We start from the raw sequence: 14,794 nt of genomic DNA, 5'->3' as shown, positions 1-14,794 counted from the left end.
GCTGAAGACAGATAAGAATTCCTAATCAGGGCTTTGCCACATCAACAACCTCGTCGTATCACCTAATTGTTGTCAGCTTTCTATATCTGGTTAGAATCTAAGCTGAAAGTGGAACTCCTTCAAAGATCCATTACGCAGAGTGGTGTTTTTCAAATGTTTATTTCTGTTAGTTTTGATGATTATGGTTTACAACTAATGCAAATGTTTCAGTCAAGATTACTGCATTACAGAAGCTGCCTTGGATGTACATAGTGCTGTATTCACTGCAAAGTTAAGTGGTATTGTAGAAGAAAATGCACAAGAAAAAAAGGATGGCCACAGTTTTGAGAGGCTTGTGAAGAAAAACTCGCGCATCTTTTCCACAGGCGCAACTTAAACCTACAAATGCACCACAGTATGTATGTAACTGTAAAGAAAAAGTAAAAAACTGTAAAGTTCAAGGGCTTTAAGCAAGGTAACACATCCACCAGACAAGTTCAGTCAACAGAAGAAGACCTGAAGTTAATATATGATAAAAAGAGGTTCCAGATTCTTTCAAATTTGTGCCCAGCACCAGATAAGGTCAGTCTGGTTTCTATTTTCACTTGGTGGATCACTTCCTTAATCTAGTCTGTACGAGAAGGTGAAGCTGAAGACTTGCAATAACAAAATCAGCCTCCTGGCCAACAGAGTTAAGAATGCTGTAAAGTCTTTATGAGCCACAGATAGATTAAGCAAAGCTGATGGTACCGCAATTAATTCAGAGCATTTGAAGCAATTTTTTTCCCAGTTACAGTGGACAGGGTGTCTTATGTCCGTAAATCAAGCATGGCACAGTATGGTATCCTGCAGTCAAGCATAAAATCCTTTAGCAAAACTTTAAAACCTGCCTCATCCTCCTTCTGCGTCTCTGCCACCAGAATACCTACATTTGGACTAGAATGCGATGCTGTTAACGCCTGCAGCAGTTAAATGGATGATGTTTGCCTGCAGTCTCACAGTGACCGTTTCTGATTTTGTTTCCCAGGTTGCTGCTTAAAGCCGGCATCGACATCAACAGAGCCACCAAAGCGGGGACCGCTCTGCATGAGGCCGCCCTCTACGGCAAGACGGAAGTAGTGCGGCTGCTGCTCGATGTAATGACTGTTGGAAGTCTCTGTCCACCTAACTTTGTGTTTTGAAGAGGTAGATCGTTTGCTGCTTGTGAGTAAAGTGGGTCTAACTTTGTTTGTGCGCAGGCAGGGATCAACGTGAACCTGCGCAACACGTACAACCAGACAGCTCTGGATATCGTCAACCAGTTCACCACTTCCACGGCCAGCAGAGACATCAAGCAGCTGCTAAGAGGTTTGTTTCTGCAAGGTCAGCCTCCTGAGATGTCGCACAGGGGGAATCACTGTAGTTCTGGTCCTTGCAGAAGCATCCAGTTCCCTCCAAGTCAGAGCAGTGAAGGACTACTGGAATCTCCACGACCCCACTGCGCTCAACCTGCGTGCTGGGGATCTTATTATGGTAACTTTTTTTGCGTGTCTTCCTGTTGTGAAAACTGTCCCTGCGTATCCGTCGCCTTGCAGCAATTTGCTTTCCCACGCCGGGTTAAAGCCGTAGCATGTTATTACATCATATTTGGGATACTTGCTGTGTTTTTATGACCACCAGGGTGGGGCCAAAGTTGAATTTAAAAATAATTCTGCTGGCTTTTGAACTTCCTCATCCCTCAGTATTAGACTTTAGGTTCATCACAGCTCAAACTGCCTTCATACGAGTGGTAGCAGAAAGTCATGGCTTAAAGTTTAGACAGTGATAAAAACGGTTCGGCTACAATTTTTTTTGTAAACTTGCTTTTTCATTATTGTGCCTTGTGATCAGATACATATTAATCCATTTCAAAAAGAAAAACAGGAATGCGTGGTATCACAGGTCCTGACTTGTTCTTATAGGGAAGCGTTTTGATTCAATCTATGTGTCAGTCAGAGATCTGGAAAATTGCACATAGAGAAGCAAAGGAGTGGCGAGAGGTGTGACTGGACCTCTTTGGCGAAGTATGTCAAAATCCACTGTATGTCAACAAAATATACACAAAAACACCACAAAATATATTTGTTGTATCTCTGTATTTTCTGAAAACACAAAAAAAGACCTGAAGTTAATTTTTTTTTTTAAAAAGCAGCTGGAGAAACAAGCCAACAAACTGGAATCAACTCTGAGCACTAAAGAAGAAAAAAAATGAGTCAACATCAGTCAGAATCTGGTCCAGAAGTTGAGATCCAACATTATGGAAAAGAATGGATGACAATGTACTAAATAAGATAGGAAAGTCATGAAATTGCTTTAATTGTTCTTGAGTGTACAAGAGAAACACAAAAGAACTCAAGTCAATGAAGCCACATACCAGTGTTTGTGTCTCTGCAAAAAACCTCCAGGCTCATCTTTAGTCAGGAGAAACTAGTGCCTGACAAATCAGAGTCCAGTAATTACAAAAGCAGCATTTTAAATAGTAATGGTGAGTTATCTATGAACTTTCCTTTCTAACTCTGGACAATTCTAGACGTGCTCTACCTTTTCTCCTACTGCTCTGCTCTGCGTTCTTGTAATCGGGGCTGGAAGGCCCGTGTTAGAACAGTTGTGTTGTTGGGATTTGTGTGGGATGTTTTGGGATAATTAAGTGAACTTTGAACAGGAGACCACAGCAGAAAGATGGGCTCAAACATGTCTAATTACCAGCTTGTTTTCCCCCCAACACCTCCTACCAGGCCCCCACCTATATACAAAGACACTCACACACTCTTTACTCATGCATATGTGTGTTTATCTGTTCTCGTTCTACGTATTTTGATACACTACTCCCCCAGTCGTGTTTGAACTTGACTTCAGCCGAGTCGAGGAGGACTGCCATGTAGGTTTGTTTTGTTCCTTCCAGGTATGTTGTTGGCACTTTTGATGAATAGATTGCGTTTTTGCCAGCTGACTGGCTTTCTCTTATTATCGCCTTAAGTGCTTTAGTGGAAGAGTCAGATGTTAATTCAGGCTGATGCAGTACTGGCAACGAATTGGATTTCTTTGCCGCTTTAATCAATCAAGACGGGATATTTTGGCTCGTTCTTCTGTAATTTCTCTGTGAGCTGTTGTGCGACTAATGGCTGTTCTCAGAGACAGACTTGTCTTCTAACAGAACCGTGCTGTCATTTGTTGCCGCCAGGTCCTGGAGCAGCACTCAGACGGCCGCTGGAAAGGCCACATCCATGACAGTCAGCGGGGGACCGACAGGGTGGGCTTCTTCCCGCCTTCAGTGGTGGAGGTCCTCAGCAGGAGAGCAGGTAGACATACATGTAGCGTGTACATGAATAAAGGTTGGGCATTTTGTAGGTGTAATCCCAGTAAGGTTGAATTCAACAGTTTCAGTGCACCGCAAAACTATTCATACATGAACATTTTAACATAACAGCTGTCATGAAAATGAAGTTTTCATGAATGTTTATGACTATTGTCATGAAGTGTCATTTGGTAAATAATGACACTTTTAATGCTAAAGTGTCAACTGTGCATTATTCAGTTACTAATAACACTTTTAATGCAAAGTTTCATTAAAACTTGTATTAAAAGTCCATTAAAATGGTCAACTTTGCATTAAAAGGGTCATTATTTACTGAATGACACTTCATGACAACAGTTTTAAAAATCATGACAGCTCACATTTATGACTGCGTCATGTCAGTCTTATGCACATCCCGTCAAATACAGTGTTACAGATAATTTTTCCCCTTTATCGTTCTTTTCTTAAAAAAAAAATTCTGACAGAAAATACTTTCAAAAACTTGCTTTTATTTCAATCATACTTTCTGGCTCTTGGTCTGAATACAAAGTCCAAATAAATACAACGCTTGAAAAGCAACATGGTTGACCCTCAGCAGACTGATGTCACTCTCAACTATGGAAATCCCAGGAGTGCATTGGTGAAAAATAAAATCCAGATTTCCCAAATATTAACACTTCATAAACAAAAAATTTGATTAATCGATAAAATCGCCTTCATTTGCATTCGACTCCCTTTAAAATCTAATGAAGCCAGTTGCATTCAGAAGTAGCCTAATTAATAACCAGACTTCACTTGTGTAATTCAATGTCAGCGCAACTCCGGCGGTTCCGTGAAGGTCTCAACACCAAATATGTTTCCTTAACATGAACTCTGGAAAATTATAGAAAAATCTCAGATTACTTGTGGCAGCAAGTTATTCTATCTATAAGGCCTCAAGTCATGTATATGAGAAATAACATTTTCCATCCCGCTTGTAAATCAGCTTGTTTGATCTAAGTGACTGAAAGCAACTGGGGCCCTGTGCTTGTTTTGCTGCCGAGAAGCCACCGACATTCATAGGTTGAGAGGTCGAGCGACCGCAACAGGCGCAGACGCACAGTTGCATATGCACGAGCCGAAGCGTTCCGACTCACGCGGACACGCATTGAAAGGATTACTGCTTGCCAAACTGCAAAGTGTCAGCTCAGTGCTAAAGCCGCCCGCAGTCTCTGCTTGGAGATTGTGTGTGCAGTCGCCGTGCATACATCGCTCACGCGTGAGGAGGGGAAGACATGAAAGTTCGACTCAGAAAAAGTCTTACAGGCACTTTGCATTTAGAGCAAACTCAGCTGAGTGTGTGAGTCCTGTGATGTTGGCGGTATCAGCACAAAAAGAGTCAGTGAGCTCTGTCTCTTTCTGTGCAACTTGTGATCTTACATTCCTATTCAGCGGCTTGTTATGTAACCCCAGAGATGATTTGTCCTGGTTTATGCTGTTGCATATACATGAGGAGATATTCAAGCTCCAAACCTTTTCCCCCATGCACGCATTTCGTTCAGACCCGACCCCTGCATGGAACGTATTTTTTGCATGCCCACCTCAACCTGCACGTGTCTCCCCTGTCCCTAGGGGGCTCTCTCTCCCGCCAAGGCTCAATGCCATCCCAGAGACCACATCCTGCATCCAGACCTCCTCCCTCAGGCCCCGCCCCTCAGACAGATGACTCATACATCCTCGGCTATGACCCCGCAGGTACACACACATATCAACAAGGCCTCCGAATGAGGGAGAATAATCAATAAACCTCAAGAAGGGGTCAGTTTGTTACGTTTGCCTCTATTACACTGCGATATAATATAACAATCTATACCCACATCAAATTAATAGATATGTAGAATTACATGGGTATTAAGTCTATTTGTTTGCCTTTAGTGTAGACAAAATTAAGTGTGGTGCAGTGTGCTTTTCTGGTAATCATATATCTATATTTTATAATACCTGACTGCCATAAGAAATAAACAGATACAAAATGATAGCATGAAATACAAACACCTGGTGACCAAGAGAAATAACAAAATAGGGGTTTGAGGTAAACTGTAAGGTTACTAAAGGTTGTTAACAATAACCTTTTGTGACCTATTTTTGAATTTAGTTACATATACAAAAATTGCATAAAGTAGCTCAGCATTTTGAGTAATTCCTTTCTCTCTGTTGGATTCAGATGTACTGTTTGGGGGGTTTTTTTATCAAGGAACGGTCATCAGATTTTTTGCTTTTGGGCTTCTTCTTTGTTTTCTCAAAATTCATTCAGTTAAAATAATGAAACTCAATATAACGTTTCATTATTCACATGACAAGATATTTCAAACTTAAGATATGGTATTTTATGTCAGATAAATAAACAAAAATGATTTTTATTACAGACATGTCAGCATGTTGAAAAGCACATCCGTGTATTGTATATTACATATACTCAATGAAAGGGTTTCCCCAGAGTTTTATAAGCCTGGCGGGCCACCATGCTTGACTTGTGCCCCCACCAGGCTAAGAATTGTTTGTTTATTTATTATTGGGGGTTTTTATACACCGGTTTTTGTAACCACTGCTGATCTTTACTGGTCTATATGTTAAGAACTACAGAAAATAAAGTGACAAGTCACAAATAAAGGATCAGCAAATTTTGGCCACTTTAATTAGGTTGAAATGCCTGAAACAGTTTTTTTGTATCTCTTTTTTAAGACTTTACAAAAAAGACTGGTGTTTAGGTATTGCTAATAAGATCTTCTGTTAACACATGATTATCTAGTCATGTTTTCAAATTTTCTGTCAACTAACAAATTCTTAAGTACAAAACTTGGTGGGCTGCACAATGACTGGCGCTCATCCCACCAGGCTTAGCAAGTTTTCTGTGGGAACCCCTGCATTGCTGTATATATAATGTTTATGCTGTTGGTGCTCCTTTTACATGAATTACTGGTTAAATAACTGATTTCCATGCCCTGGATACATCAGAGGGTGGTGGCTTTAAACGCTCTGACTCCAGCTGCAGTCTACACACTGAAAGACTCTCCTAACTCTTCAGTTCATTTGTGCTTCCTAGACCTCTCAAAACTGGTGCACCTTTTTTGCATCGCACTGTTTCCTTACACACAACTTTCCATTATTATATGTATATGCAGACCTCTGATGACAACCAGCTTCTTTAGCAATAAGAGACTTACTGTCCTTGTGGCAGAACTCAGTGTCTCCTTAAGTAAGACCACGGGGGGTCTTACTTGAACGCATGGGAGAGCTCTGAGATTTAGTGGCTCAATTTTTCCTAGGGTAGGTCATTGCATCTTTATAACACAACAAGTCAATTTTTATTGGTCTGATGTAATGTCGCAATCCACAGTGAAAATGAATCTGAGGTTTTATGGGCCGCATTCCACAATCATCTAATGAAACTTTTTAAACTTGAATACTGGAGCAAAAAAATGTTCAAATATGAACTTACAAGTATGGAACTGTAAGCTCCAACCAGGTCAGTTTTCTCTCATTACATAAAGTAAATCATATATTTAAAGACTACTTTTGAGTTGATTGTGAGTAGATTATACCTGATTACTCTAGAGGCAAAGACAGAAGTAACCAGGACAACAAAAAGAAACAGAAACAAAAACAAGCCAGATAAAGAGATGCCTCTTCACCATCTTCTCCTTTTCAGGTTCTGGACATTTTGGACCAAATGCTTTTTGGTTTACTTTACACATAGGCCACAATGAGTGTAAAAAGGTTTGTTATAGAAATCCTTAGAAAATAATGTATGATCAATTTAAATTCACACGAAAAATTTAAAATTTTTACACCAGTTTATGTCCACAATTAATTAAAATGGGGCACTTCTAGAAAATACAAACTGATACACGGTGGCTAAGTACACCAGTGCAAAACAAAGACGTTACAAATTTAATACCAATGACAGAGACGCAAAAAACGTCCAGAAACACAAAACCCGCATTCACCCTCTTGCACACACATTTATACTCCGATATATACACAGATCGGTAGGCAACTTTGAGTTAAGTGCCTTGCCAGCAACATGTGATGGGAAGAAGCTGGACTTGAACCTACAACCCTCCAACTGCAAGAAGACTACTCTACCCAGTACCCACTGATCCACTGTTGCCCTATAAAATGATATCAGATCTGCAAAAACCATCCAAACCCTCTTTATTTTAAAACTTTTATGACAGAAGCTGTTTTACATGTCTCTGTCCACCGGTCTCCAGTCCCTCTCCCCTCCCTAACTCGGCCCTCCTGGTGACCAGTGGCAACTCCATAGGTCCTGCTCCACCCCTGCAAGACGCAGGGAGTGCACGTAGCGTGTGTCTAAAGTGTGTGTGTTTGTTAGGTGCTTCACCGGCCAGTCAGTTCTCAGCCCCAGCAACCCCCCCTCAGGACATTTGGGTCCTAAGGAGCTCTCCCACTGGTAAGAGTGTGTGGCCCCCAAAACACCTGTCAACACATTCCCATCTAACGCCTCAAACTACCCAACCTCCTAACCCGGTGTGAACCTTCAGACATCCACCAGTACCACCATTTAATCAGACTTCTGTACCAGCTTACTTCTGCGTGTAGCACTTTCAATCCCAAAGTCCTGGCCTGACATTAACCATCCCGTAAATCCCTGGCTCCCGTCTGTCCCAGTAATCCTCTAACCACGACCAGAATTGTCTTGCAGGAGAATGTAATGGTAAGTGGTCAGCAGGTGTTGTGTCTGATTTGTTTCCCTGGCCATTTATTGATTCATTGCTGATTAAGTAATACTTAAAAAATAATCTGGATTTTCAGATTAATAAGACCAGTTTCTATAATTCGGTCTCCCATTGAAGGTCAATACATGGTAGGAACGGTTTGCATCTTGACTTACCGAATCACGGTGTGTAGGTATCTACAGTGTAAAACCGTGTTTCCCTTGCAATGCTTTTATAGTATATGTTTCAAATTTCTAATGATTCTCTAACTTTGAAGTGTGTTTAGGGTTGTAGGTCCGAGTACCTATGGTTCCTATGTCTACTGGACCTCATATTTGTTCATTATGGGCATGAACATCAAATTTATTTTGAATTTTCTAGGATTTTGAAACTTTCTGTTTGAACTTTAATGATTTTTACAAATAGAACTTAGACTAAACAAATTAAATTGATCTCACTTAACACATTGCATCTAGACCACCCCCTAAGGGTAGACACCATCAAGGTTTTGGCTAAACCCTAATTCTTGCTGGTTGCTTTTTGGCACATATTTTTCAGTAGTCAACAAATGAGAGCACAAAAAAAAATTCATTGCAGTTCATCTGGGTGTTGGAAGGCCATTCTACAGGCTTAACATGCGCTAACATAAAACTTATGCTTCCTTTATTCATTCCAAAACATGCTTTGATATACATTTGAGATCAGTGAGGTGAAGTTACTGAATTTGGAGGCAGACTTAGCTGTCCTCCTTCATCCATCGTCACCAGTGCCACTGGGCCTGAAATGGCGCTACAGCATGATAGCACTGCCACTATGTTTGACAGCTGGTGTTCTTAAGTTCTTAAGCTTCACCTGGACTCCTCCATTTGTGTTTCTTGTTCATCAGGGTCAAACAGTTCATTCTGCAGCTGTCCAGCTGGGTCGCTGCAAAATTCAGTCAAGTTTAAGGTGCTGATTTTGGAGCAGGGACTTATTTTATGGTTACCATGACGATGTGGACAGCTACACTTGTGTTTGCACAGTTTGCAGCTCATTGCAGGCGTTCGATTTCTGGATTATTCGTAAACATCTTAGATGGTTTGTCATCTTCCAGACTTTGGAACATCTGAATAACTTGGACTTGCATATAATTGTTTAACCTAATGACCTTGGAATCTGTAGGTGTTTAAAAATAAGTCCAGAAGTCGTTCTCAACTCATGTAGGTCTGTAATCCTTCTTCTTCAGATTTCATGGCTCCCCTTGGATCTTCATATTTTTCTGACTACTGGTCAATCCAGTGAACGCTGTTAAAAAATCCTATATGCTACCAAAGAGAAACAACCAGCTAGAACCTTCAGTGCCTCTTATGTAAATATCTAGATGAATTTATATGCAAATAAAAGAGCCTATATGAATATTTTTTAGTAACTGTACCTTAGAGGAAATCTCCCATACACTGTGCATGCAGCTCCTGTTTTACACAAAAGAACATTGCAGTTGTATGTTGTATCAACAGTCCACCCTGGGAATAACTCCATGTTTAGCTCAATGTTTAACCAGCAGGAAAGGTAAATGAACATGTGTCTGATGATTTTGAATCTTTGAGACAGAAATGTTGAGAGATGTCGCAAAAACGGCTACAGCTGAAGCAGCACAAACTGGAGAAGCTTTCCGTGTAATACAGACCTTTTAAGAAGAACAACTTTATAACCACTTTTGATTTTTCAGCTTTCATCCTGAGCATTTTCTTGCCAGCTGGACTTGACGTGGGAAAATAATTTATTAAAAAACCCTCTCTCAGTTCGTCAGAGCTCACATTTTTTTCCCCCAGCTTTTACTTTACACTTAGGTCATTTTGCCTTGTTGCGTCGTCTTTTGTCAGGCGACAGGAACAGCGTTGGTAGCACAGGCAGTGTGGGCAGCAGCCGCAGTGCCGGCAGCGGCCAGAGCTCGGAGAGCGGCCGCAAGCAGAACGGGACTCACATCCGCCACCACGCTGACGCTGGCAAGGTGAGGCGGAAACCTTTCTGTCTTTCTTCTGCTACACAGTATTTAAAAGTAAGAAAACCAAAGTGGGGCTGCACTGTGGCGCAGTTGGTAGAGCTGTTGCCTGGGTTCAATTCCGGGCCTGGGGTCTTTCTGCACGTAGTTTCCCACGCATGTTCTCCCTGTGGGTTCTCTCCGGGTTCTCCGGCTTCCCTCCTACAGTCCAAAAACATGACAGTTAGGTTAATTGGTCTCTCTAAATTCTCCCTAGGTGTGAGTGTGTGTCCCATCCGTCTCTGTGTTGCCCTGCGACAAACTGGCAACCTGTCCAGGGTGACCCCGCCTCTCGCCCGAAACGTTAGCTGGAGATAGGCACCAGCATCTCTGCCGATCCCTCTAAGGGACAAGGGTGTACAGAAAATAGATGGATGGATAAAAACCAAAGTGGCCAAGACGTTCAGTGACATCCTTGTGTTTGCAGGTGGCTCCCTCTGCAGGTGAAACTAGAGAACAGGTCCACAGTACAGCAGCTGACCAAAGAAATGGTGAGTAGCACAGTTGTTTTCCTCATCCCAGTATGGATTTAGACTTTGAATCTGAAAAATTATTTTCTTTCATTTTCTGTCTGAGGTGAAATAAACCCTTAACTAACTTCTTGAACATTTTTGATTTTCCCTAGTGGTTTTGTTTTATTCTGAAAGAATAAGCTGAATTTTTGGAGTCTAACAGTTCAATCCTCTTGTCAGACTCCCATTAAACAGATAAAAAAATATCTACAAATAAACTCCTTTTCTTGAACAAAAGAGGCCAAACTCAAACTTGAGTTCAGTTGTTTTGAAAACAAGGTATATGTCTGCTTCGTAGGTCAGAACATTCGTTTCTGTACATAAAAAACTGAGCAAAAAGAAAAATACCTAACATGACATAAACTCTGCCTGTAAACTTCTTACAATATTTTTGGATCAGCTTTTCTTATCACAAAACTACTGCAGTCACTAATCTATGTTTCAGATGAATTTACAGAATTAGTCTGTAAAGTATAGGGACAAATTCCTGACCTTTTCAAATAAATATAAAAAATATGACATAAAAATTATCTCTCTTTTTTGGCATTTTGTGATGCATTCAAGGCCTTTGGTTTGTTTATTACTTTTAGAAAACTATTTTTCTGCATCAAACATTTAATTAGGACCTTTAGCTTATTTTCACTGTAACATACCGTTTTTAGAAAACTACTTTACTTTTGAAATCTCCAATAAAAACATTCCTCCTTGTCTCAATCGCAACAATTCAAGAACAAAAGCTAGGTAAACTTAACTGAAAAGAGTGCTTGGACCACGATGTAAGGCAAATGTGATGGTTAATGCTTTCAAATCCGCAGATCATATGATTGCTACACCTCAAGGATCTCTTGGTTTTCTTCTACCTCAGGAATGTGACCACAATACACAGGCGCGCGGTCAGCTGTTGTTACTGTCAGTCGGAAAGGAAATGAAACAGAGGGAATAAAGTCTAACCTCAGCTCATGTCTAAAACCTTTAAAACCATCTTATTCTCTCAGCCTGCAATCGTTGCATAACTCTCCGCAGAAAGATTGGAAAAAATGCTGTGCCATCACCAGAGTTCGATGGGTTGGAGTCGAGCCTCTTTGCAAGACGTTCAGGTGTTTCACTTTGAAGCCGGGGAGGATTTCCGTCAACCGACGACTGAGAAGCCGGGAGGGTGAAGTGAGGGAGCAGGGAGATGAGGAGTGGGAGGGAGGGATCGGAGATAAGAGACAGGAGCTAAAAGCAGAGGGAGCAAAACATATCCATCTGATGAAGGAGGAGTGTAAAAGTGAGGGTGGGAATCAAGCAACAAAGTTAGTTTACAGAAATGGCTGTGCAGCAGGAGCAAGGATGAAGAGCCAGGCAGCAGGGGTGTTGCAGCTTTCTGTTCTCCTCACGGGTAAGAAGTCAGATTTGGATTTAACCTGATCTCTGATTTCGTTATGCCTTTCAGCTCAGGTTGTGCATGAGCGGCAAAAGAAGTAACTGGTGTTAGACCTAATTGTCCTAGAGGACAATTAAAAATCAAAACAAAGGGGAAAAAATACAATGTGGCATAGAGCAAACATGATGGTTTTGTCTGTCTCTTTCATGCTTACAAAAACCTCAGTTTTAGTTAGTTTTTGTGGAGAGCAAAAACTAAGGAGGACATTTTGACTCAATCTAAAGGCCAATTACATGTTCTGTAGGTGCTGTTTACCGCCCTGTGTGGTCAGGGGCCCTGACGCCCATACCAAAGCAAAGCATTAACCATTGCTCTTTACCATAGGTCATTTTAGCTTCTCCTCTGATTAATTATTTCCTTGCTCATTCTGTCCTGGTAGGTTTTCAGTTATGTCATACTATTTCCTTTTTTTTTTTTTTTGGTCATAAACTGAACAATACTTTGTGAAGACGTTCAAAGCTTAGGGTGTTATTTTACGCCCTACTCTGCTCTAAACTTCAAAAAAAACTTCTTCTCTGACCCTGTCTGCTCTTTTCCTTGGTCATTATGGTGCTGTTTGTTCACTGATGTTCGCTAACACACCTCATACAGTTGCATTTATACAAAGGTCAACTCGTGGTGAACTCTCTTTGTTGATTAGGTGACATCTGAAGACAGCTAGTTATGCCGATAACAAGAACACAGCATAGATAGTGGCATATATTTACTCTGATTTTCATTTCTCTGGGAAGTAAAAATAGCTGCAGAAGATTGCTAATTGGTTGCACCTGCAGAACTTGACAAGCGTGTGTGTGCGCGGCTGCGTATTGGTGCTATTTGCTTTGGGAGTCAGACGGTGAAAAAAAGCAGGCAAGTGCAAATATTGAGCTAAGCTCAATGTTAGTGGATGCAGACCGCAGTCTTTTGTGAATGAAGAATACAGTATAAAGTTGGAAGGATCATTTCTTTCAGGAACTCCATCACTAAATGAAACTCATGTAGATTAATTACACGCAGATGGATATTTTAAAGACTTTATTTCCGCTAATTGTGACAATTTTCCACTTAGATGTAAAGAAAATATGACATTTAAAGTTAGAAATCACACCAGACCAATGAAAATAAACATGGGCCTAATTAAACATATGTCACTTCAAAAGGTACTTTTAATCTGACAAATGGGCGTCATCTGAACACATATTGTACTTTGCTGACTATGGCTACGTATGTTGGGAATATTGCTGTGTTGTTAGTCCAAACTATAAACGTGGATCCTGGCAGGTGAGCAGACTAATTAAAAACAGAAAAAACTGTGGAATGATTAAACCCAAGCGGGTTGACCTCAGACCACAACAAGAGCTAAAAGTGAGGAAATTGCCAGGAAAGGGTGCATTCCTCAGATATTTGTGGTAATGTGTGAAAGACGGGTCAGGAGTTTCCTTAGATCAGATAAGATGCCTTTACACACCTGGAAAGACCTAACAACTCTCAGCAGCTATGCTTAAATCGACTTAAACCGATCACTTCTTGTCTTTAGCAGTTTCAACTGCAATGCATACAAAACACTAAACAAATTTGAATCTTTTGTTATGATGGATTTTTTTCTCCCCCCCCTCTGTCTTTTCTTAGTCTCTTTAGTTGAACCTGGCAACATTTGTCATCCCCCAGGATTGATGATGTGTGTTTTGTAGGTGGTTCTCGCCGACAGGCCAACAGCACTCCTCAGAAAGGCTTCATCAGACCAGAACAGCTTCTGGAGGGCAAGGTGAGTTTTTTTTAGTTTTTTTTTTTACATTTGACTCCTTTTACTGTGTCTTTGTTTTTTATTATTTTTTTAAAAAGCAGCAGAATCATTGTCTTTGTGCGCCATTAGGACTCTGAAGCTATCTACCAGTGGTTGTGTGAGTTCCAGCTGGAGCAGTACACTTCCAACTTCATCAGAGCGGGATACGATGTACCTACCATCAGCAGGATGACTCCTGAGGTGGGCTAACGTTTCAGTTTTATAGGTTACTGTCAACTCTTTTCTAACAGTAGTTACTGTTTTGGAAAAAAAAAAAGATTTGTCAAGTCCCCGGTGAGGTGCTGGAATTAAAATGAAACAGGATAAGTGCAAAAAGGGATGGATATGTTGAAGTGACTAGCTTAGCAATGCGTTTAGGGTTCTAGTAATGGAGGCTAACAACAGAGTACCTGAGCCACATGCAACAAGACTCATATGTTACCATTGCTACTTACAAATTCTATAATTCATTAGTGTCTGCTGTATACATTCTTACTCGCTTTGCTTAAATCCCTACTTCATGTCATGTAATCCATTTTTATTCCATTGCAATTGACGAGAAAAAAAAACAGTAAATGAATGTCGACAAAAGAGTAAGATGTCTGCAACTTACTGCAGGTACGCATTCTTTTTGTTATAACATCCATCTACTTTTTTTCCGAATTGGACCTCAGGATCTCACTGCTATCGGGGTGACCAAGCCGGGCCACAGAAAGAAGATCTCATCAGAGATCAGCAAGCTGAGCATCCCAGAGTGGCTGCCAGATTACATTCCCGTGAGAAATATACATATATATTTTAAAACCACACAAATTCTTCACCGCACTCGAAAAGACGCTGTATTTTCTGTGCGATTCAGTGTAATAAATTGAAAGTCTTTTCCTCTCTTCCTGCTGCTCCCTCTGTGTGTTTGTTGATGTAGTCGGACTTGGGGGAGTGGCTAAGCGTGATTGGTCTGCCTCAGTACCAAAAGAGATTGTGTGACAATGGCTACGACTCCATTGCGATCGTTAAGGACATCACCTGGGAGGACCTACAAGAAATAGGGATCACCAAACTGGGTG

The 14,794-nt window shown here is 40.9% G+C and overlaps 1 protein-coding gene across 8 annotated transcripts in view; it reads left to right on the top strand.

Annotated features, from left to right (window-relative positions):
- The window catches only part of LOC114152356 (CASK interacting protein 2), a 52,140-nt gene that overhangs the window by 31,585 nt on the left and 5,761 nt on the right, over nt 1–14,794 (top strand). For 6 of the 8 annotated variants that reach the window (XM_028030231.1, XM_028030228.1, XM_028030235.1 and 3 more), the window contains 12 exons: nt 1,007–1,115; nt 1,218–1,326; nt 1,397–1,491; nt 3,179–3,296; nt 4,904–5,026; nt 7,668–7,745; nt 9,873–10,000; nt 10,458–10,521; nt 13,639–13,712; nt 13,821–13,931; nt 14,405–14,506; nt 14,653–14,791. In XM_028030231.1, the coding sequence (XP_027886032.1) occupies nt 1,007–1,115; nt 1,218–1,326; nt 1,397–1,491; nt 3,179–3,296; nt 4,904–5,026; nt 7,668–7,745; nt 9,873–10,000; nt 10,458–10,521; nt 13,639–13,712; nt 13,821–13,931; nt 14,405–14,506; nt 14,653–14,791 (1,250 nt within the window). The remainder of the gene's footprint in view (nt 1–1,006; nt 1,116–1,217; nt 1,327–1,396; nt 1,492–3,178; nt 3,297–4,903; nt 5,027–7,667; nt 7,746–9,872; nt 10,001–10,457; nt 10,522–13,638; nt 13,713–13,820; nt 13,932–14,404; nt 14,507–14,652; nt 14,792–14,794) is intronic. The other 2 variants (XM_028030232.1, XM_028030234.1) reach the window with 2 other exon arrangements.

The sequence above is a fragment of the Xiphophorus couchianus genome, chromosome 10, assembly GCF_001444195.1.
Source record: "Xiphophorus couchianus chromosome 10, X_couchianus-1.0, whole genome shotgun sequence".
NCBI classification, from domain to species: domain Eukaryota; kingdom Metazoa; phylum Chordata; class Actinopteri; order Cyprinodontiformes; family Poeciliidae; genus Xiphophorus; species Xiphophorus couchianus.
Note: the sequence above shows the minus strand (reverse complement) of the source record. Positions and strands in the feature narration are given on the sequence as shown.